Raw genomic sequence first — 24,193 nt, 5'->3', positions numbered from 1 at the left:
ATAGAAAGTGGGCGGGGCACAACCTGGTTCCCCGGGTCCTCTCTCTTCTTCCCTGGGAACGAGGTTGCGATCAACAAATAGAACCAGGGATCAAATTGAGTCCCAGTGAGGGAGGGGGGAGGTGTTATTGATCATGCTACGATATCTGAGAACAGCTACCCGGAGAGGACAAAATTGTCACACCACTGTCTTCTCCTCGCTTGGAAGGTGGTGCGATGTTTTAGTAATTCAGACTAGAGAGCTGGCAGAAGTATGATGAATAAATGTTTGCGATAACGAAAGAAACATACCACGAACGGTGTAGAATAAAGATAACTGTGCCACACGTGACGCCTTGTGGTTGTACTGTCTTAGGTTGGAGGGGGCTAAGGAAAATTAGTGACGGCAAAGCGAATTCGCTCCTTATCTCCTTATGTTTCACCGGAAACATAAAACGACAAAACATAAAGCAAATATTTAAAAAAAAGAGCAAGGCTGATTTCACGGTCAGGGAAGTATATTTTCCAATATTTCGAAAGGCACGGCCTTTTTTCTTCAGGGTATGTTTGAGACTCATAAGAGACAAAACATAGCCTGAATACAAACGTAGTAACAAAGATATACACTTGAAAGGTACAATCCTATTTTATTTCGTATCAATTCATTCATTTCTTGCAGCGTCATCATAATCGGCTCAAAATTGCCAGTTTGGTCTGTCCAAGTAAGATTTGTCAATTTGTTGCTGATGTAACGTTAAGCTGACAACAGCATGTCAGAAGAGGCTGCACACCTATCACGTGCCAATTTCTGCCAGCCACATTCATCTGTCAGCAAGTTCATGGCAGAGAGAGCTGACAGACACTGTTTGACTGAGCTGAAACACATTTTACCCCGTCATCCTTTGCGACTTGCTGTCCAGCCTCCTCTGCAAAGCCGTGCGATCTATTCGTAACAAGTTCCTTTCGCTAGACAAAAACCACCAACTGAGACTTCTTATCTAATAGCAGAATACGCTTCAATGATCGATCTCGCATCCTTTGGTCAAATTAAGTAAGTGCTACAAAATGACATGTGTTTGTATCAAAACAAAGTCACCCCCAGCCTCGCTTCCGATCCAAGGCCAGGTCAATAAGCAAACAACTGTATGCAACTTGTACAATGTGGCCGAACTATTCAGTAAGAGAACAGGTGGAAACGGCGTTCAAGTTGAGACAGAGATTGAAAAATGTACCGTCTTGTGCTCACGTTCTCCACAAAGCCTTGAATTTACTCATTTCACGTTGTGGTTTGGCTGAGCATGGTGGAGAAATGTGCCTACATTCGTAACGCACGTGCAGGGCCTTTGTTTTTCTCATTATATCCTATTCCTATTGTTTTGCGACGTTCTCGTTGCCGTGGCCGTAGTAGTTTCTTAAACTCTCTATTATGAAAAACGATGGATGGACAATTGGATATTCAAGGAATAATCATTAAATAAATAGATAAAAAATAAAACACAATGCACAACCATACAAAAATAAAAATACAGCAATATCTGAATGTACTTTTCTTTGAAAAAGACTAAATATTTCTTAGACTACTATTTGTAAATTAGCTGTCTCCTGTCTTCCGAAGGATCTTCTTGGGCTCTCTTTGTGTTTCCTATCCTAAGTAATACACCTTTTGGTGCGTGATCCAAGATTTCACTCGAGAACTGAATCGTTCGGAATGCAAAGAATGATTTCAGAAACTCACACTTATCTTAAGATGCTTTATGCTCTCATCCAAAATTCTGAGCTACTCCCACAGGAAGTTGACTGAGGTTAAGCATATATCGTTTCTATTAAAACTAACTGTATCTTTTTCTCATTTAAAATACATTATTATCTCCTACAACGTTCAAAATACTATTTCACTTTCTGGGCTGTCCTGAGGGATGCATGAAGAATTAAAAAATTGTTCTTGGACGTGTTTGTACGAATTCTGTATACCAATGCAGCAAACAGCATTCTCTCGCGTTCTCTAGCGAACAAATTTGAAATCCATTTACGTTCTGTGATTCAACCACGGACGATCGCATCGATGTCTTCTCCTGAAAAAAAAAAAAAAAAAATTCAAGTAACTGATGGAACTGTTGAGTTTGTTTCTGTTCTTCTTGACTGCAATGGCCGAACCCACACTATCGCTCTACCCCGTGTCTACATGCACGACATGATCCATTCCCGGGATCCATTCAAAAACGATGTTTGTAGGTCTTTGTAAGGCGTTTGTAGCCGAGGATGATAAGCGGCAACTGTCCATGGGCCCATACAATTGTGCAAATAAAAAATCGGGGCATTTCGGTTGGAATTAAATTGTTTGGAATTTAAGGTAGCGCTTCTTTTGGAAATACAGTTCTGACAAAGAACGTAACCTAGGTCGCCCAGCCTTGAAAGAGTGGCCAAGATACGTCTGTCGGTAACTCTTCAAAATAGACACATTGACCTACCCTGCAAAAAACAAACGAAACTTTCGATATTAACCAGTAACATTGTACACCAGTTACAAAAGTGAAATCTTACGATAAAAGAAGCTCGTCAGTTCCTCAATAACATCATAGCGTTTGATCCATTTCAGAGATTCCAGGAACGTTGCCATGGTGAGATGTGGATCATTTTGTACAAGGCATTCCATCAGCACTTTCGTTGGGCTCTGGATGGGCTCTGGCTTCAAGCTCTCAAGCACTTTTTCATCGATTTTGAACTTCGCTCCAAAATGTATCCACGCACTTTCCTGCAGGTCTAACAGGGCGGTTACTTTATCCAAAACATCCAAATCATTGAGCAGAGTTTTAATGGTACTTCCGGCTGTTGAAAATAATTGGTAAAGAGCGGGTTTCAGTTAGTGTCTAAAAACAAAACCAAATACGCAATTACTCTGGTCAATCACCTGAATCACTACAGACGGAAACACCGCAACGAACCAATCAGAATTCGAAGCCAACACCTGCAATCGGCGCCAGGTGTGAGAGAACGCGTGCCAACAAGGCACAATTGATTTTGATTTTGCTTCTCGTTGGTTGAGAAAGCGGCGAATGCTGTTAACCAATCACAGAGCATAGCAAAGCAAAACCAAAGCAATCACGAATTATTTTCGACACTCAAGTAAAAAAAAAAACTCTCTATACTTATAAAGGAATCATTATGTCCACAGCAAAATGAAAGCAAAACGCCATCTCTAGGAGTGAATCGCATGCTTAATGCGAGAGGGCAGATCACTGGGGACATAAACCTATCAAGGGGAAACGACAGGGTTTAAACCCCGAGGTGGTGCCAAATTTAATTTTTTTCAGTTATATTCTAACTGGCCACCATAGGCAATGATTGGAAAGACAACAAGAACAAACGGATATTCACCACAATTCTAAAATTCTAAGCAACATATGAGAGGAATTTTGAGAAAAAAGATGTTATTTACCGAAGCCAGTAACGAATGTAGAAATGAATGTTCCATACCTGGGAGTTCATTCAGTACTTTGGCTGCAGCTGGTAACTCTTTTTCTGCAGCAGCCGCTATTGTCGTTATAGGAAGATTTGGGCGCAACGTCTGCATCTTCGCAAAATTGCTTTAGACGGACTGTAGCCTGAAGGATCTCTAAATTTCCTTAGCGTTCCTTCAGAGATCCCTAACTTCATTCCTAACTGTTTCCAGTAGATTGGTCCGCGCATGTCGTCCAGCTTTAGACATACGGCAGTTAAAGTTTCGGGATGGTCGTAACAAAGATCCGTTACTGTTGCCTCATCTGCTGCAGAATAAAATAACAAGAGGGCGAGTATCACTCACCGTTAGAAAGAGTAGGGGGCGTATTCTCTGGTAGGTGTACGATCACCGGTTGGGCAGGAGGGATTAGAGCAGGGGGAGGGGGTGGGGTTTGGTGCTAGGCCTAGCAGGGTTAAGGAGTCTCGTCGTATCAGCGAATTGCGTCCCTCACTGAATGGATAAATAAATAAATTAACGAATGAATAGTTATAATCATCATTAATCCTTATTTAAACACGTTACTGAATCCTGCTCTTTTGTAGAGGCGTGTGAAAGAAAAATCTGTAAAGACCTGAAAGCTGTATAATAACTTCTATAATGAAACTATTATTTTTATAAACAGACAAACACGAATTTACCCATAACCATATAAACGCCATATACCGCCAAGAAGCGTATCAGATGGGTAACAGAAAAATTACAGCGGTTATAACACGCGACCTATCGCCTTCAAAAGACTCCGATAAAGTTGCGTTTTGGCGGACGTTAATCAAAGAAAAGCCGTTGAAATTGTTTTAAATTCTGAGAACATTTCAAGGCAACAGAACGAAGAAATTGACAGTTTTATCCGCTGACGGATGGTAAACTTTATGAAGGTTGATTTCCAAGACAGGTTATCCAAAAAAATACCTTTTATTTGCGCTTGATCTGGCTGGAGAATCAATTTAAATAAAGTTTGCCTTCTCTTAGCGAGGTAAAATTATTAGTTTCTTGCAGGGTTACCTTGGAATCTTGCCAGAATTCAAAATAATTTCAACGGCTTTTCTTTGATTGACGTCCACCAAAACGCAACTTTATCCGACTCTTTTGAATGCCGTAGGTCGCGTGTTATTGGTAACCGCTGTAAAATAATTGTTGATTTTTCTTAAAACTACTTATTATGCTTAGGCATTACACAGCTAAGGTTAACAGTAAAATTTACCAGAAAGACTGCTGTTGTTGTTCAACTCGTCCGCAACGTCCTTTCTTTTTATTTCCCTAAGTTGATCTTTCAGAACTTCGATAGAGAGGGAGTCGTTGGTAAGGCATAGATGTTCAAACATGCATTCACTTGGACTCCGCTTTCCAGTGAAGTTTTCACATTGCCTTTTTATCTCATCTGGCACCTCTAACACGTCGGCAAGATGTTCCCATCGCTGGATCAGCGGAACGTCTCTCCTTCCTGGATATACTGATCTGTCCAGGTGGAGAGAAAGCACATCCATGATTTGAACTTTACTGACGATTTTATCTTTGACCAGAGAATCTGTGTAAATAACACTGATTCGTTGAAAATCTTCATTACATTACAATGACTCTAAATGTACACTTGAAACAAAAAGCATTTGTTATAACCTCATTGTTGAAATGGTCAGATTTCCTTGACAGACACTTCTCTTAAAAAGTACACCTACAAAATAGATGGACTTTCCTCTTACGTGATCGGGCACTCCTTCAGACAAGAACCTTTCAAACAAGCACCCCTATATTTATAAACGGTGGCACCTTTGTTAGAAGGCGTTATGATATTTAGCAGTATTATTACATTTCATTGTTGTCTAGTAACACTCGGTACATGTGCAGTGGCGTATTACAGGAGAACCACAGTGAAATGGAGGACTTTGTAAGCTTTTGTTGTGTTTTCTAAATAAACCTAGTGAGATTTCAAGACAGAAGGATTCCCGGGGGGGGGGGGGGTACGCCTCGGAATTCTTGGTGAGGGTGTGCCGCCCGGGTCTTCAAATCCCAACCCTATTTCAGACCTAAACATGCCATTTTCAACACTCGTTTTCAGACCTGACCTCTAAAATTCATACCCGTTTTCAGACCGTTTCCGTTTTCAGACGGAAGTTGACGCAAGGAGTAAAAGTAAGCTGGAATGACATAGTTTATCTATTTCTTTTTCTCGCTATCAGTTAGTCGTTCCAGTTACGTACTGAGAAGAAAAGTATGTTTGTAAGCTTTCGTAAATGTTCCCGGCCCCAAAAACCCGACCCGATTTGTCAAAATCTATACCCGTTTTCAGACCAAAACGGCTCAAAAACCATACCCTTTGGGGCGGCACATACCTATATACCTTATATAGGGGAGTACCCCCCCCCCCGGAAGAATTCACAAGGCTGCTGCCCAACAGAAGCCCGGTAGCCAAGAAAATGCTCTGGGCGCCTACACTTTTCGCAACAGAACCAAATACTTCACATGTTGGGCTCCTAACTTCACGGCATTTGGCCTTATGGGCTCCTTGAAATTTTTGTTAGGCAACAGCCTTGATTCCTGTCTGATATGGACCTCTATCTTAGACAACATTTATTGGATAGACATATTAAGGAAGGAAACATATCTTAATTGAAGGGCCTGGTGGAAAAGTGGTTGGAATGATGGACACATCTATCAGGTGGACACCTCTGCTGGATGAACACCTCTCTATAGACACCTCTTTGATGGACACCTAGGTTGAATGGACACCTCTCTTAGATAGACATCTCTTTGATGGGCACAATTGTCAGATGGACACCTCTGTTGGATGAACACCTCTCTATAGACACCTCTGATGGAAACCTCTGTTGGATGGACACCTCTCTTAGATAAACACCTCTTTGATGGACATATCTATCAGATGACTACCTCTATTGGATGGACACCTCTGTATAGACACCTCTGATGGAAACCTCTGTTGGGTGGACACTTCCCTTAGATAGACACCTCTTTGATGGACATATCTATCGATGGACATCTCTGTTGGATGGACACCTCTCTATAGATACCTCTTTGATTGAAACCTCTGTTGGATGGACACCTCTTTGGTGGAAACATCTATTACATGGACACCTCTGTTAGATGGACACCTCTCTATAGGAACCTCTTTGATGGAAACCTCTCTATAGACACCTCTTTGGTGGAAACCTCTCTTAGACAGACACCTCTTTAATGGACACATCTATCAGATGGAAAACTCTGTTAGATGGACACCTCTCTATAGGCACCCCTTTGATGGAAACCTCTGTTGGATGGACACCTCTGTATAGGCACCTCTTCGATGGAAACCTCTGTTGGATAGACACCTCCCTTAGATAGACACCTCTTTGATGTACATCTCTATCAGATGACTACCTCTGTTAGATGAACACCTCTCTATAGGCACCTCTTTGGTGGAAACCTTTGTTGGATGGACACCTCTCTTACATAGACACCTCTTTAATGGACACATCTGTCAGATGGACATCTCTGTTGGATGGACACCTCTTTGGTGGAAACCTCTGTTGGATTGACACCTCTCTTTCATATACACCTCTTTGATGGACACATCATCAGATGGATACCTCTGTTAGATGAACACCTCTCTATAGGCACCTCTTTGATTGAAACGTCTGTTGGATAGACACCTCTCTTGGACAGACATCAGGTGGACACCTCTGTTAGATGAACACCTCTACCTCTGTTAGATGAGCACCTCTCTATAGGCACCTCTTTGATGGACACACCTATCAGATGGACACCTCTGTTGGATGGAGATGTCTCTATTGACACCTCTTTGATGGACACATCTTTCAGATAGACTGGATGGACACATCTCTTTCATAGACACCTCTCTTAAATGGATACCAGTCTAAGTTGCACACATCTCTTGAATTGACACCCTCCTTAGATAGTTATCTCTCTTAGAAGAACACCTTTTAGACGGACATTTCTCTTGGATGGACACCTCAAAGATGAGCATTTCAGAAGAACACCTCTTTTAGGTCGACAACTCTCCTATCTCCTACATGTAAACCTCTCTTATGCCGCATTCACACCAAGGCTTAAACACGTTTAAAAGCTGTTTAATTAAACACAGTTTAAAATTGTTTCCTTTGACTACAGATTTAGCACAAATGAAAGCGTAAGTTAAAGTTTACTTGAATCTTATGTCAAAGCCGATGGTTCGCCTTTCTGTTACCAATTTTCATTTTGTTAAACCTGGTTTAATTAAACATGTTTAGTTGGTGTGAATGGAGCTTTAGATTGACACCTATATTCGATGAACAGCTCTTTTAGATGGATGCCTCTCACAAATTTGGACACATTTGGGAAACCCCCAAAAATGCTTGGGCAAACCCTCCAATGGACGTCTTATCAATCCAGCAGGGTGTAATGATTCTCTATGGCATGTAAAATGTAGCTTACTGCTACAAGGGAGCTAAGGTTCAACTGGAACTTCACCTTTACAATAGTGTTATTCAATTGTAAATTAGTACCTGGCTTAAAATGCTCAATTTTAGCTGGCAAACTGGAAATACTAGATGTGCCGGTCCCTGCAGTGGGCAAACCCTTCTGCAACACACTGAGATCTTCAGTCTGTGCTGTCGATGGTGGTGTGGTACGTTTGGGACTTGCTGTTTCCTTAACACCATAATTAGGGGCATCTGCATTGTCACAAACACATAACACTAAATCAGTCAGCATCCAAATTTTTAAATAATGTCCTTTTAAACTAGATCAAATAAAACGTGGATAAATTAGCCCTTGTCTTATATAATGTTGGATCGCTAAAGTTTAGCCTGTGTAACCAACTGAAACACACCTAACATGACTGCTGCATTTCACTCTTCCTGCTACCACCTTCTGGTGGGATCCCTATGCATGTGCAATATAAAAAAATTATGTTTCTTTAGGATGATCAACCCATTTCTAGTGGAATGCCTGCTTATATAAATTGAATTACTGCAGTGCTTTATGGGGAATGATACCCAGCATTGCTGCAGTAATACACTGGTAAACAAGTCTGTCATAACTTACGTTCTTCATCTCTGAATTCACTGGGCTGTTCACAACAGGAATTTTGGGTCAACAGATTTGGTCTGATGTCTGGCTGATCTCCATTTCGTGGCTGATGGACATCTTCATTGAGCCCTGATACAACTGACAGTGAATCAGGCTGTTCATCAAGATGCTCGCCATCCACCTGTCCTAGGCTGCTGATAATCCTGGAACCTTGCTCAGCAATCACTGCTTCCAGCTCCACTTCAGGTGGAGCAAGATTTTCAGCTGGATGTATTTCATTGGGAGCAGCTGGCTCATTGAAATTGTTGTTCCCTGCAAGGGCTGCCAGCTGTTGGTCTTGTGGTGGCAGTGGGTTCTCTCCTTGAGATACTTCACCAGGAGTTGGTTCAATAAAGCTGTTGTTCCCTTGAAGGACTGCCCACTGTAGGTCTTGTGATGGCAGTAGGTTCTCCTCTAGAAATAAATCATCAGGAGCTGGCTCATCAAAAGCTGCCTGAACCAAGCTATTGTTCCTTGCACGGGCTGCCAGTTGGGGGTCTGGTGGTGGCAGAGAGTTCTCCTCTAGAGATAAATCATCAGGAGCTGGCTCAACCAAGTTATTGTTCTCTGTGTGGGCTGCCATCTGGAGGTCATGTGGTTGCAGTGCCAGGTTTTTCTCTGGAGATAAATCATCATGGGCTGGCTTATTCAAACCGCTGTTCTCAGGAGATGGCCCTTTCAAACTGCTGTTGGCTAATACGGGTAGCAGGTGTGAGGGTTGGGGTGGCAATGTGCTCCCTCCCGGACATAATTGATCAGGCGCTGGCTGACTGGAACTGTGATCCAACTGCAATGGATTTGTAACAGTGTTCCCACTTCCTTGTAGCACTGAGGTGCTGCAGTTATTTTCTGCAATTTCACCTTGGGGTGTCAGATGTTGGTTATTGGTTGAAGAACTTCTTTTGTCCCTTAATTCTTCTCCTTTAGCTGCATTTCCTATTGCTTGATCAAAGCCACCAGCAACTCTCAAGGAAGTCTCAGGTGCAAATGTGATCACATTAGTGGCCATTACACAGTCGCTGGGTTGACTGTTCCAGTCATCTTTGCCTGAAATATTTACAAAAAAATCAGATGTGGCCCAACAATAAAATATTCAGGGCTGCCAGAAATTAGAGAAGCATGGTGGGGAAAAGGGGAGGGCAGCGGTAGGTTATGACCTGGGTAGTGAGAATTCAGTCTGTGGTTTCCATCTGCCATATACTCCCCTCCTCCACTGCAACCCAGGTGCCAAAGCCACCCCACCCCTTTCCACCCATAACATGCTGTTACAGCTATATTTATGTTTAACAAATCAACGGCAGTTTTCTATGGTCTATACTCTTATAGACCATAAAATGACGTCCAAAAATGTTCAAAACTCAAGTAGAACCACGAGCCGCAGGTGAGTGGTTTCACTGCCAGTTTTGGACATTTTATGGCGTCATTTTATGGTCTATAAGAGTATAGACCATAGAAAACTGCCGTTGATTTGTTTTTTACAATAACATGGAAAAAGTATGAGCGGAATTGACTATTTTTTTTGTTGAGAAAGCGCGCGCGTTACATCTGACGTCATTTTTATTGTCTGTACTTTTATAGACAATAGCTATGAGCCAATCAGCGTGCGGGAATTTGGACAGTTGTTGTAAAATGCAAGATGGAAAATCCTTTCCTCGCTTGCCTCCAACTCCCACCTCAACCTCAGAAGTGGGGTGCAGTGGTCAGCTGATATTGTGCTTTTTAATTTGCTTTATATGAAACTCGTCTCACTGGTAAAAAATGAATAAATAAATAAATAAATGAAAATAATTATAATAATAATAATAGTAATTAAGAGGCAAATGAAGCTTTTTATCATGAATACTTACTGTGAGTGGAGATGTCTCTATCCAAGGTTGGCAGGAACATGGGGAACAGTTTCCGTTCTTCCGATGCTGCTACATTGCCCGCATTCCTACAAACATTCCCTCGTTATTTAAGAGTAGAGCTCCCTTTGGCTTCTCTTCTTGGTGGAAATCTTTCAGTTGTTTGACATCATCTTTCCCGTTGTGATCCAAGGGCGACCCCAGGACAAACTCGCTGTTATCTGTCCGAAATTCAAGGTAGTAGGGCTCAGTGCTGTAGAGGCCCGGGGGGGGGGGGGTACTCCCTTATATGGGCTATTTAGGTATGTGCGGCGCCAAAGGGTATGGTTTTTCGGCTGTTTTGGTCATAAATAGGGTATCGCTTTTAGCCATTTTGGTAATAAATAGGGTATAGAGTTTTGCACTCTGGTCCTGGGTTTGATTTTTTTTAGAAGAAGCTACTTCAGGTCATAAATAGGGTAGGGAAAATCGCAGATTTTAGTCATAAATAGGGTAGGAAAAATCGCAGATTTAGTCATAAATAGGGTAAGGGTTTTGGGAAGCGGGCCGCACACCCCTACCCAATTTTTTTTGGAGTACCCCCCTGGGTGTAGAGGCCATTGTTTCTCCCATCGCATATCACATGACACAGAACCCGTTTACTTAAAATATTCGTTTGTAAATTTTCATCGCTTGGGTAACTACAGGGTAAAGAGCGCTTCTGAAACGGGGAACCAAGAACCAAGGAAACCGCCTTCTTGAACGGATTTCTGTCATCGAATTTCTGCTCCGGGATAATTATAAATGATACTTCTTTTACTGCTCCTCCAGTGCCTTCAAGAGACCTTCCAGGTAGAGGATCGGGAATATCAGTGGCGTGCTTGAAATCCAGATTAAAGGTCACCAACTTTCCATTTCCTCTGTCTAAAAATTCGATTACTATTGAGGTACTAGCAGTACTAGCACCTGCTGAGAGCAAGTCGTTCTTGGTTATGACTTGCGTTGTCGTGATTAACAAAATACTTGTTTTCGATTCGCTACTCAATCTCAGGCTAACGATACATCCACCACCGATGGTTACTCTACCCTGATCTCCAGGTAATTGCTTTCTGATCCTGCATATGGAAAGTGCAACTTTACTTTGGGCCATGTTCCTTACTCTTCCGGTACTTCCGGGTTTTCGGGAACTAGAACCCAGTCTCCAATGTATCGTGAGATTCAACGTATGTTTCAGCTTGGATGCGGCTGAAGCTGTGACAAGTAGTTTTGCTTCTTTCCCTGTTGTTTTCAGCGAAACTTCTCTTTAAGAGGCACCTAGGAGGCTCCCTATTCTATTGTAGGGACTAGAAATGTCTTACATACCAAGCCTGGTTCCGGATACTGAAGATTGCAAGCTGCATAATTTTTATAATGCTCAGGAGTGTGTGCTCGCCGCCATCTGCATTCTGATTGGAGGTGTTGTGTGCTTTTATGGTAAGACGAAATAATTGCAATTTTGCGACTCAAATTCTATTGGCACTTGCTGCATATTAAACCACTAATGCGGGTAATTTCTGCCCGTTCTGGGATGTTTACAATTCTTTGCCTGAATGAACGACTGGTTTGGGACGCACTCGGAAATTAGTCAGGAAGTCTTTGCCGAGTGAAAAAATGACAGAAATGCGAAACCGCAACTGGGAAGCAAAAACTTGCGTCAAACTATTAGGGTCGCTCTGAGTGGAAGAAAAATGTCTGTGATTACACTTTGCACAACTGGAGTGGACCAGATACGAATCTCATTCATTGTTTTCGCGATGTCGTCCCACGCTTTTCAGGCATCCTTGCTAGTTTTAAGGCGGTCAAAATTCTCGGCCCATAATCTTATTAACGTTTTCTGGTCATCGTTCGTCCATCTAGCGTGTACCCGTCTTTCCTCAATAGAAGACAGATGAGCCTGGTCCGGTGAGTTCAGCGTGATCTGGAGACGGCGATGCAGAGTAATTCTGCGAAGGACTCACCTGGGTCTCAGTTGTTGCCTCTCCAGGACTGAAAATTTGGCTGTCAGGATATATATAAATATTTGGAATATTCCGCGCTATCACCAAAAAAAATGGGGAACTGCGACAGGTTGTAATAATTTTTCATTATTCTTTGACAACAGGCGCGTAGGAGGGGGGGTTCGAGGGGTTCGAACGAACCCCCTTTGGAGATCAATAATGGCGGAAGAAAAACTGTGGTCGAAATACATCAACCAAAGAAAAATAGAGATATAAACCCGTTCTTCGCTTCCCCAATCTGTGCATGCTCCTGAAAATTGCTGCCACCCTTCACCACTTGTGAATGTGAATGTTCCATGAGCACAATGAGGAGGTTGAACAACTACACAAGGTGTACCATGGGAGAGAGAAGGCTGTCCGCCCGGGCTCTAATGCATATTAATATGATATGCCTGCCAATCTTGACGAGATAGCCAATTTGTTCGAAGGCCCGAGAATGATGCAGTTTACCAGCTTGGTGTATGACTATCAGCAGATCAAATAGCTATCAAAACTTGACAGGGCGCGTAATGTACATTGATCGTAATGTACATTGAACTTTCTTAAGTTGAAACAATTATGGTGTCGAAATGATGTATATAGCTTAAAGAGCTGCTGTAAAACAAAGTTGTGGGTTTCAAAATGCAGGAAATGAGGTTTCTGGGAACCTAGATTTTCAAACATTTACGGGGGAGCATGTCTCCGGACCCCCCTAGTAAGAGCGCCTCCAGCGCTCAGCAAGATTTGGGGCTCAACGCCCACGAACACCCCTATCGAAACCTTAGCTACGCGGCTGGACAAGCAATGACAGTTACTGCTGTGATGGCTATTGTCAAGCCCGAGTTTTCTGAAATCTGCCTGCCCCACCCAAGCACTACAGCGTCTTTGCTGTTTTGGCCGATTTTCAAAGTTTTTGCGAACCTGAAAAGTTAGGGTCGCATTAGGCAATGTGCCCCGATGACAGATTTTTACAGCAAAGTGACCAAACTCACACCAAATGTTGCCAAGTGCGACCCATGCCTAAGTATTTATAGTGGTATGTAGAACAAAATATAGCTTCTGAAATGAAATTCTAGATGTCCTGGTTGTTGGAGTTCAAGCCCTAGCTAATATAACCAGCAACTGCTCCACCCAACAATGAAGACATTAAGGTGGGGTAGAACTTTTGAAATCAACATGATATTTAATACTAAATGACAGCATCTCCAGCGGTGTCTAATTATTTCACACCTTCTCTCAGAAGTCAAATTAGGTAAAAAAAAAAAAAGAGAGAATCACCCAAAGGCTTCACATTGATGACCAGTACACTTGCAAGCAAATGCCTCATGGCTGCATGTACTTCTGGAATTGATTTGATGTTGCAAGGGGCTTTAAAGCATTATTGCCACCTTGAGATTTTAGCATTGCATTAGTGTAGGCTTAATGGCGTGACAAAAAATTAGCTACATTTTTGAAAATGAACTGCTTTTGTCCAAAATTATCCAGGATTTCCCTCCCTGTGCAGGAATTAGTGTGTGTAGGTGGTCTGCATAACATTTTCCTGGCATTATACATGTGTAGGTACTTGAATTAGCAGTTGCTTGGCATGGAAGTTCGAAACTCTTGGTGTACCTGGAATGCACCCTGGTAATTTTAAAGGGGAAGTATCATGCAAATTTGCTGTCTTTTAAAAACCCAAAAATGTTTGTCTGTTAGCAGAAACAACAAAATAATTGTCAAGTTTGTTATAAATCATCACCCCAGTGCAGTAAAACTGTCGATTAGTGCCTCTGGCCAGAGACAGAGTAGGCCGGTATGGATTGAAACTTGAAAAATGTTAGGCTAATATTTTTCAAGTTCTCGCATTTTTGTTTCCAAAATTGCGCTAGAACAGATCACGAGTTGTTCCTTTCAAGAAGTGAGTTGATTTCTATCCTCTTGTCATTCTAGAATTATTTGGCAGCTGATTGAAAGTCTTATTTCATCATTTTAAACAAAAGATATCAAAAACCCCATGATACTTCTCCTTTAAGCGTGCATGAACACTTGGGTTAATATAGTGACTCTTCTCAGTTTCTCTGAAGAGGGGGTAAGGGCATGCAAACAGAGGTATCCTTTTCCCCTACAATAATTATCCTGTATTTTAGTAAGTTAATCCCAGGAAAGATTGTTGCTTAATTTAACCATTCTCTACATATTATCGGACCCTTAGCCAAAGAAGAGTAAAATGCTGTTTTCCCAGATTGTATTGCATTAGATCTGGCTGTGTTCCTAACTATGAATGTAAATATTTGATGATTTGGTTTCAGGATACCGTCTCTTCAAATTTATACTGTTCCTTGTTGGTTTCTTGATGGGATTTTGCATCACTTACGTCTTATGTTATGCTTATCTAACTGATCAGCTCTCTGGGATTGTTCTTGAGTACAAGGATCAGGTACCATTAGATACAATTTTAAATGTTAGTAAGAGCTAGCCAGGTTGTAGGAAAGTGAATTGTTGGACATGAATTCTCACTTGGTTAGGTGGTAATTATTGTCCAATGTTTCTTGAGAGTTGTCAAGTTTTTTCATGCAGTGTTGAATTAACCATTTGATTATCTATATACTCTCAACAACCTACTTGTATCTTCATGGTCAGTCTTGTCTAATTTGACCTGAAAGTTGAGAATTTGAAAATCATAAATCACTTTTTGTAGTCAATATTGTGGATTAACTGACAGATGAGCAATTTGTCACTTTGTGGAGCGGTCACTGACAAAATCCAATTAACTTGACTTCCACTCATTTGTCAAAATGCCAAAATGGGTACCTTTATTCTTTAGCATGCATATCTGTGATCACAAAATGTTATTCTGACTGTTTTAATTTCCTGTTCCAGGTATTTCTCGGTATCTCTGTAGGTGTTGGCTTTCTTGTTGGCCTGCTAACACTGTGTTTGTTTTATGTTGGACTTTTCTTGCTTGGTAAGTGTTCTAAAGATGTCTCCAGACACATTGCTAGTAATCTAGATGAGTCTTAAAGAAATGATGTATAACTAGGTGCAGATTTTCTGCAACAAGGGGGAACTCCCTGAAGTCACTTCTCAGTGTTAAGCTACAGTGTGAGCCAGAGAGGGATTAGAGGTTGGGCAAATATGATCCCATGTGCGTGTAAGAGGCTGCCTCATTTGTGTTTGGAACTATATTGAAGCATGATGCAGAAATTATTGTCTTGTAATTAAACAACCCTCTGGGCTTTAAATCCCGACTGGTCATTGGATAAAACCACAACTGAAGATCTGTCATTCATTTTACTGGTTGGAAACATTCCTTGTTATTCAAGTTTATTCACATTACTGTTGTTTGTCACTGTTCGGCACCATAACCTCAAATGTCTCAAAGGATATCTAAGGACCTCCATGACAACCAAAAGGCTATCTGGCTTGGTACTAATGAATATCCATTATAACAAGTCTGTAGATTCTGGTGCTGTGGTTAAGCGATTTGCAGATCAATTCCCAAGTAGAATAGTAGTTGAACTCCCACGGCATGCATAGATTTGTTTATACTGGAATGCTCCTCAACAACTTTTTATCTTTTTATCAATATTTTTTTATTTTCCTTTTGAAGCAAAAGTTCACTAAAATTTCAGTAATGAAAACCCTTTGGTTAATGCTCCCCAGAATGCTGGAAAATGTATTTCCAAGCTAAAATTTCAAAATTTTCGATGGGAGCATGGCCCCAGACCCCCCTAGATACTCAGCATTTGGTGGTCATTTATTTGAACCCCTCCCTATACATGTAAATCCTACATCCACCCCAGCCAAGAGATTTCACAGTTACAGTTGTACTATGTTTTGTTTCTTAATGTTGAACTTGGCTAGGAGCAACCCTGGGATGGTTTGTTGGCTTGGCATTTCTTCCTCTCTTCCACAAGCATTCAGAATACTTGGCTGAAAACAACTGGCTGCCTTTAGTTATTCTTTGTGCCTTTGCCATTGCTGGAGGAATTCTTATTCTGTGTATTCAGAAGGTATCATACATTAAAAACAACTAAGAAGCAAACATGTGGTAACGTAAATGTAGAGTACTGTTACAAGTCTTTATAACAGTCAATCAGCTTAAGCCAGCCTGCGAGAGCAAACACCTTTTCCGGCTATTGTTTCCCTGCCAGAAAAGGCATCTGCTCTTGCAAGCTATCAGCTAACTAGTTACAATAAATAACCTGAGCTGAGACTAGTTGGACAATAGCTATAAAACAATAGCTGATGTTTTGAATTTTCCCTCTTAGTCCTTTAAAATATTTTTGACCAATTTTGAGAACAGCGTGACGAGCCAAAAGAGCATTTGCTAGGGAGGCTAGAAATCACGAGGAAAAGAAAAAAAAGTTAAAAAATTAACAAGTTGTAACGCATTAGCTAGTCAAGACCTATTTCTGTGTTATTATAGGCATTTTGATATGGTCATTTTCATTTGGCAAAATATCAAAGAGATTAGCCTGCAAACTTCTCCTTTAAATACTTTCTTAGGCTTGTCTCTTATAGTACAGCACAGTATCTCATTCAACATTCTTATGCCAAATTGGGAAAAACAAAATTTCTGTATTTCTTGTTTAGTGTTTTAGACATAAAATTTTCCAGAGGTGGATGATCGCATGTTGTATGGAAGTTGGAGGTTTCTTGAAACAGTTTCGAGATGTTAATGGACGTGTTATTATAATATAATGTATTAATAACTAATAATAATATAATATTAATAATATAATTATTGTTAATGTTGTGCATGTCTGTTAGCCCGAGGCTTTCTTAGCCTTGCAAGAGGAATGAAGGCTCAGCTAACATGGCATTATTGATTATTTGGGAGGAAAATTGAAACTAAAAACAACTGTCACTGAAATTTGAATAAAATTTTGCATTACATGTATTTTCTGAAAAACCATTTTCCATGCCTAACATGGGATTTAATGTCTTTTCCATAATCCCTTACAGGTCGTCATTGTTATCTCTACATCATTCCAGGGAGCTTTCTGGTTTGTGTATGGTGTTGATTACTATGTGGAGAACTGTAAAGCCATTTACTACTCTTTGAACATCCTAAAGGGTATGATGATGTTTTACTGTCTGAGTAATATTAATTTTGATGTCCTTGGAGAGGTACCTCAGTTGTCTGAGTTCTTTTTATGTAATAAAATTCAACTCAAGCAGGTGTTCATCTATAGGGTCAGGGGCTCATTTCTTGAAAGTCCCGGTAACTTACCGGGTGGCCGATAAGTATATTTTAAAATTGTTTTTTCGCCGATTACACAGTGATTACAGACATGGTACTTGGCCAATGTTTTCATACAATTATAGGATTTTAAAATTTAGTATTCAAAAGCTAACAAAAATTGACTTCTGCTAAGAAAAATTTATTACCAAAATCACTTATCGGGCCCGGTAAATTACTGGGACTTTCGAGAAATGGGCCCCTGTAGTGAAAATAATGACAGTAAGGATGTGACAGGTGGAAAAAGTAGTTGGCGCCTATCCCCTTTTCATTGTAATTCTCTAATTGATAACCACGATCATATACCGAAAGTCATTGTTGGTAGCATTTTTATGTCATTTATCAAAATATTGCAAGACACAGAAAAGTGAAATAGGATGAAAAACTCTTTTGAGTGTTTGATATTGCTTCTCAAACCCACAATAATTCTTGGAGAAATTCAAAGCAAGCAAAAGTTCACCAAATTTGATGATGATTAAATTTAAGATCACTTTTCCAAACTTCCTTTGCAGTCGTGATTTCCTTTATCTTCCCTTCATAAATTATTAATGAGCTTGAGAAATTTGTGTGTTTCAACGGTCTTTTAGTCAATTCTTGAAGAAATTCATAAGAATAGTGAAGATAAACAGTCAAATTTAAATGTTCTTAAATCATAGCCAGTCTTAACGTCCTATTGATGCTGACAGTTTCACTCCTACTATGAACAGGGACGAGGGAGCCTATCAGCTTTCTCCCTTATGGACACAAGTGATCTCCACCCCCAAACCAGGGGGGAGGGGGTGTCTACAGAGTGACTTTGTGCCTTTATCGCAATAATTAACACTTTCAGAAGCCTATTTAAGGCTTCTGACACTTTTCATGTTTTTCAAGTTTTGATAAAGATGGTTGACAGTCATCAAAACTGTCAGCATCAATAAGACGTTTGACTGGCTATGATTTAAGAACATTTAAATTTGACAGTCTTTTAGTTATTTGATCAATGTTCAAGATATACATGTAGAATAAACTCTACTTGATGCTCATGTTTTGAAGTAGCATTTCTTCATTTTTTAGGTCACTACGACAAGTCCCTTATGCCTCATTGTTGGTACACATGGGTGGTTTTATCTCTCATTCCAGTCATGTTTGTTGCTGGCATGGTGGTGCAGTTTTGTAAGACTGGAAAGGGCAGTGATCACAGAGAAGGTGATGATAGACATATAGAGAAAGCCACATAGACAGTAAGACAGCTAGCCAGACAGACAGATAGGGAGACAGGCAGACAGACTGCCAGACTGGTCTTAAATTAAATTCATCTTAGGCTCTTTATGCTCCCAGCCCTTAAATTTGCTCTTAAAGTCTTACAACTACCATATGTACAAGTGTGCATTCGCCAAGTGTATAGACCCATTTTTGCCTTTGGTGTATATTCAGTATGTAATACACTTCATTTGATTCATATTTTAAAACACTTTTCTTTGCAGCTTATGGAAGGGGAAGGAGATCACATGTTCCTATTACGGAAACTCCCTTGCACGACTTTTCAGACCAGGTAAAAATTATTCTAGTGTGACAAAATGATATAGATTTTGAGAAAATAAGGCAAAAAATCGCGTCAGTTAGATAAGCTTATTCCCCACAAACCCTAGCTTATATTACATTAACTGCAAAGAGTTTTTTCAGGGGTAATATTTTTGGAGAGCGTTTTTTTTTTATTGGGGGGTGGGGTGGGGGTTTGTTGTTTAGTGCTCCCACTTAAGTTTTGGAAGGTGTAAGGGATTGTTGTGATCTCTAACTGGACCTCGTTTGCCTTCCAAGGGTGTCTTGAATACAGTTAACCCCCCAGATAAAAACTGTAAGCAGATAGTCAAAACCAGCACCGAACGAAGACCAGCAGTACAGTGGGCGAAATGTTGCAATCCATACCTATGTGACACATTTGTGGGTAATTTTGAAGATTGACTCCCCAAAAAGCCTGTTGGCCGACAAACAACCAATAGTCAGCCGACTGTTGGGGGTCTGTCGGCCAACTGTTGGGCGTTTTTCGGCCGACTGACAAACGATTAATATTATATGAGCTAGCAATTCAGACCATGATGACTAACACCTTTCATGTAGGCATCAGCAGCTCAAAATAGCTAATCCTAACAGTCCACAGTGCTTTTTTTACACATGCACCTCAAGTCTCACCTGAGATTCAGTCATTTCAGTGTTGCAAGTATTATTGTGACAATGTTTTTGTAATTTCTTTTTATTTCAGCGACCCATTTTGTCAGACTATGATTAGTTGATGTTGGTTAATTAAAAAAATAGACGTCCTGATCGCTGTCAGTAGTCAATAAGTTTGTAATAATAGTAACACCTTTCAGAGTTATTGAACAATTATTGGAAAATAGTGCAGCTATATAAATGCATTATAATTATCACTAATATTAATAGTAATACTTTTTCAGACATGCATGATTGTCGAGGCACACTTAAATTTGTAAACATTAAGTCTACCACCATTAATATAAGTGCATTAATTAGTACTTTCCTGTGGTGCTGTTTATATGTTATAAAGTATGTTTATAAAGCGGTGTCTGCATTTGCGTGCTTTATATTCTCACAAGGCATACCAGATTTTGATGAAAACACACCACAATATTGACAATAGCTAAAACAGTATAATGTTGTGAAGAGTATTTTTAGCTTTTGAAATATAATAAAATTAAGGATGTTTATCTAGAGTTAAGTATTTTTACTTGTAAATTGTATTGTTGCACTCATATTTCTCAGTCAGGGGGCACACAACAAGTAATTTTGACTGAATATCTTTTGGGATCGAGTCTCTGAACTACCTCTGAAATTTGGCTTTAGTTGTCAAGAGAAATTAGTAAGAGTTATCTTCACTAAAATATTACTTCAAAAACGTGCAACGCTGGTAAAGCTTATTTCTTTTGTTTTTGGAGATGGGGGGGGGGGGGGGGAGCAACTTCAGTTGTGTGATAACATCTACCTTTAAATAAAGACAGAACCTATATTACTAAGTACTTTTTGATAGATAAAAAAAAAAATTTGTATGGGATGCTTAGAAGGAAAATATGGTTGTAGTTTTTTCTTCTTGCTTTCAGAGTTGAAGACTATTTCTTATGGCAGAATACTGACCATTAAAAAAAACTCACAATGCCCCAATTCTGTGTGATGTCTATGTGGCGAGAAACTGGTCTTTCACAGTATATCATTTTAATAGTTGTCGTTTTTGTCCATGATTCGTTGGAAAATGGAAACAGTGACAAGCTTTGATTTGGTAAGACTGCTTTAAATTAACAGCATAGATCGGCACTGCTTATTTCTGTCTGTGAATGAAGTGAAGAAGTTTTTTATTACATCCATATACATGAAACCTTAAAAAATAATTAAAACAAATTAAAGTGCTGCATTAAATGATGAAGCAAATTTGTATCTGCAAACATATATTACTTTGTAGATGGGATAGTTTCAACGATAGGTGGGCTATATAAAGTAGGTTTAAACTTAAGTAGCCCACACATGAGGCAATTTATTGTCATCTCTTATGTAATCGCTGGATGGAACTCTGACATGGTGATCAGATTCACCAGAGCTTGACTGTCTCCAGCCAAGCTCAAATAAACTGTAGTTGATGTGATGTACAGTTGTTGTTTGTTTTATTGTTTCACAGCTCCCCCTGTTGTTAGATCCTCCTATCCCGCAATTTGTATAGAGACTAAGAAGTATGAAGTGCTCACAAAAAGGAGTTAACTTAGGGTAAACGTGTGTTTATTTATTTTTGAAAATCTCATCTGTGACATTTAATGTATGTTTGTTCATCTGCCGAGTCAACAAAGACCACTTTAGTCATCTTTGGGTTGTCTATTGGTGTGCAGATGGCTGGAAAGACCGATCCTTTAAAGAAGTTTCAGTGTCAGTTGGGACAAGGGATAAGGGGGATGTGGGGCATTGCTGGCTCAAACTTAGCTTTCCTGGCCAATCTTCTTTGCTTTGCTGCTACCTTCCTGTATGTCTTGCATGTCTTAGGCCCTTGTGAAGACAAAATTATGCGCCACATGACCTGTCCAAAGGTGGTCTGTTCACAGGTGTTTGGGTTGATGCCGAACGCTTTGTCTTCAAATAATTGTCTTTGAAGTGCTTCTTTTGGCCTCTGGGGGATAGCTTTCCATGCAGTAGCTTGCCGTAGAAAAGGCACTAATGTGGGTGTGGTCATTCATTTGCAAACAACAAAAACTTGTTCCTTTGCATGTTCTGTCACTTCCTAATGAAAACTCCTCTGCGGAGCAAAAATACAGGTGAAAGTCCATAGCAGTAACATTGGTGTGAAAATGGTGCTAATCATTATAGATTATGAGTTCTTTGCTGATCACAGCATCACAGAGAGTGCTCCCTGATATAAGCCATATAGGTATATGTGCTGCCCCAAGAGGGTATGGTTTGGGGGCCTTTTGACTGAAAATGGGTACAAAGATTTTAATCATTTTATTTCAAATTCTAAATATGGATATTTATGTATTTTAGGTGCCATGGTCCCCTTTCTCTGAAGCCCTGGTCCACATAGCAAGCATTTTTGTTGGGTTTTGTGCATTTTTCACATTTTGGCAGCGTGGAAATGCAATCTCGTACCCAGAGTCCTCAGGCTCTTTGGCCAGCAGTTGGTCGCCAGGAGAGACTCTGAGGTACTGGAATTTTATTACCGCAGGATTTCTGCGGTAAAAAAATCCAGGATCCCTCTAGCGCAATTCCTACTCAACACAATAATATTGGTGTACTTCTCAGTTTAAGTGACATGGAATTATTATGTGGCTGATTTCAAATTGGTATAAGAAAAAATAGCAGCATTGGCTCTCTTGATTGTCATTTATACCTACCGGTAATACTCAGGCTTTAAATAACTGAAACTATCAGCGATGGAGATTAAATACAAGTGTTGCCTGTTGGTCTTCCACTCTTCCCCTGTTTATTCAAAAGATAATACAGTCAAACCTCCGCTAACAGACACCTCCCGTAGGTGGGCACCTCTTGTAAGCGGACCCTTGATCAAACTTTCAGCTACATACAAACACTACATTTTTAACCTCCCATAAGCGGACAACTCTCTTAAGCGTACACTTTTTCTGGACCCAAGGGTGTCTGCTTAAGGGAAATTCGACTGTAAAAGGGCTCCTGAAAAGGTATATGTAACAGAATGATTTCAAACTTCATGCTCTGTGGAATTTAACCCACAAGTGAAGGTCGCACTTCTGAAATCCTCCACATTTTTCAGTGTCACTATAAGACAAATCCTCTTTTCCCATTCCTTACCCCCCTCCCCCTCCCCCCCTGAAGTGCTAGTGCCTCCTACTTGATTCTAGCCTAAAGATTTGGCTTTTTGGGGAGGGGGAGGAGGTGGAAAAACGAGCTAACGGGAACGAAAAACCCTCAGAAAAGTGCTTCTTTTCTTCCCTTTTCCCCGGCCCTTCCCCTCCCCTACCTGGTCTTTTTGTTTTGTTTCTTCTTGAAGATATCATACCTGTCAACCCCCGGAGTACAAAAATCTGGAGACGTCTAGAAATCTGTTCTCTTTGTTCCGCGTCCCAGCAGAACCGTGTCATCAAGCCTACAAGAGCTTCAGTGGGGGGGGGGGGGGGGGGAGGGGGCGAAGAGCCGACGAGAAATAACCAATATTAATAAAAAGACCGCGGTAGGTATTTCCCTAGCCTCCCACCCAGTCGTTTTTAGGGGAATCGTATTACCTCCTCGAGTCCCCTACAAACGACTGCGTGGGAGGCTAGTATTTCCCGGGAGATTTGGTGTGCTAACCGGGAGATTTCATGAAAAACTTGGAGACTCCCGGGAAAACCGGGAGAGTTGGCAGGTATGAGATATACCCCCCAGGGCCCAGTTGTTCAAACCCCGATTAAGCTAATCGTCGGTTAACATGAACTAATTAGTTCGAGTAGATTACGAATCCGTGAGGATTCGCAGGGATTCGTCCAGGAGATTTATGCCCCATAGTTTTGAATTAGACTTTTCTTTTAATACCATTAGCTTAAAATCAGCTTTTAAAAACATTTTAAATGAGTGAGATGAAAACCTCGGTTAACTGTTAATCATGGATTAGCGTTAATCGGCTTTTGAACAACCTGCCGGGGCCTTGTAGGTATCATATTTAGTTTGAGTTTGAAAGTCCCGCCCGGCCTGAATCTGTTACTTCATCAATTCAAGCTGCGTGCGCAGCAGATGTGTAGAGAGGCCGATGCGAAGTTCTTCGTCTTATCCTTTGGCTTTTCAACATCGGATGGCCATTAATTTGAAGACACTTGACAGACGAATGAAGGAATACATTATTGTTTAACAATGATGCTTTATCGGGGAATTTAAAATAGGATCAACATAGTCACTGGATCGATTACACTGTACTCGCATCATTCAATCAACGAAAAGGCAGCCACGCCGGATGGATTAAATTATTTATTTCGAAGCTGACGCGACGATGAGCGCTTTATGACCATGGATGAATCTCTCTTTCAAGACCAAGGTTAAAGAGGGAAATGTTCGACAATTGTGATCAGAGGAGAATTAATATATTAAGCTTTTAATATACGCCCAGGGTGCAAAAACTA

At 40.5% G+C, this 24,193-nt stretch overlaps 2 protein-coding genes and 1 pseudogene across 3 annotated transcripts; 1 reads left to right on the top strand and 2 right to left on the bottom strand.

Annotated features, from left to right (window-relative positions):
* Positions 1-1,514: 1,514 nt before the first annotated feature.
* On the bottom strand, positions 1,515-10,606 carry LOC146479065 (uncharacterized; annotated as a pseudogene). Its single transcript, XR_014865017.1, has 7 exons — positions 10,383-10,606; positions 8,512-9,582; positions 7,971-8,138; positions 4,679-5,002; positions 3,453-3,739; positions 2,520-2,804; positions 1,515-2,050 (listed from the first exon to the last, which is right to left on the bottom strand). The product of XR_014865017.1 is annotated as an uncharacterized LOC146479065 (transcript).
* Positions 10,452-11,593, bottom strand: LOC146479064 (uncharacterized). The gene is made up of 2 exons (XM_085111094.1): positions 10,959-11,593; positions 10,452-10,600 (listed from the first exon to the last, which is right to left on the bottom strand). Exons 1-2 carry the CDS (start codon positions 11,506-11,508, stop codon positions 10,452-10,454), a joined length of 699 nt encoding a protein of 232 aa, XP_084967220.1. The 5' UTR covers positions 11,509-11,593.
* Positions 11,585-21,229, top strand: LOC146479063 (transmembrane protein 198-like). The gene is made up of 8 exons (XM_085111329.1): positions 11,585-11,831; positions 14,662-14,789; positions 15,233-15,317; positions 16,217-16,365; positions 17,321-17,432; positions 18,651-18,782; positions 19,061-19,128; positions 19,837-21,229. Exons 1-8 carry the CDS (start codon positions 11,708-11,710, stop codon positions 19,861-19,863), a joined length of 825 nt encoding a protein of 274 aa, XP_084967455.1. The 5' UTR covers positions 11,585-11,707; the 3' UTR covers positions 19,864-21,229.
* Positions 21,230-24,193: the final 2,964 nt, after the last annotated feature.

The sequence above is a fragment of the Pavona decussata genome, unplaced genomic scaffold, assembly GCF_977016875.1.
Source record: "Pavona decussata unplaced genomic scaffold, jaPavDecu1.1 SCAFFOLD_61, whole genome shotgun sequence".
NCBI classification, from domain to species: domain Eukaryota; kingdom Metazoa; phylum Cnidaria; class Anthozoa; order Scleractinia; family Agariciidae; genus Pavona; species Pavona decussata.
This window is presented reverse-complemented; position numbering and strand designations above follow the sequence as displayed.

Bases quoted from the DNA above. Each gene is read 5' to 3' on its own strand.
- LOC146479064 (XM_085111094.1), bottom strand. From the start codon at position 11,508: ATGGCCCAAAGTAAAGTTGCACTTTCCATATGCAGGATCAGAAAGCAA. The intron at 10,601-10,958 runs GTACTCCAAAAA...AATTTCGGACAG, and splicing joins TGGCCTCTACACCCAGGGGG to ATAACAGCGAGTTTGTCCTG.
- LOC146479063 (XM_085111329.1), top strand. From the start codon at position 11,708: ATGTCTTACATACCAAGCCTGGTTCCGGATACTGAAGATTGCAAGCTG. The intron at 16,366-17,320 runs GTATCATACATT...AATCCCTTACAG, and splicing joins TTATTCTGTGTATTCAGAAG to GTCGTCATTGTTATCTCTAC. The intron at 17,433-18,650 runs GTATGATGATGT...TTCATTTTTTAG, and splicing joins CTCTTTGAACATCCTAAAGG to GTCACTACGACAAGTCCCTT.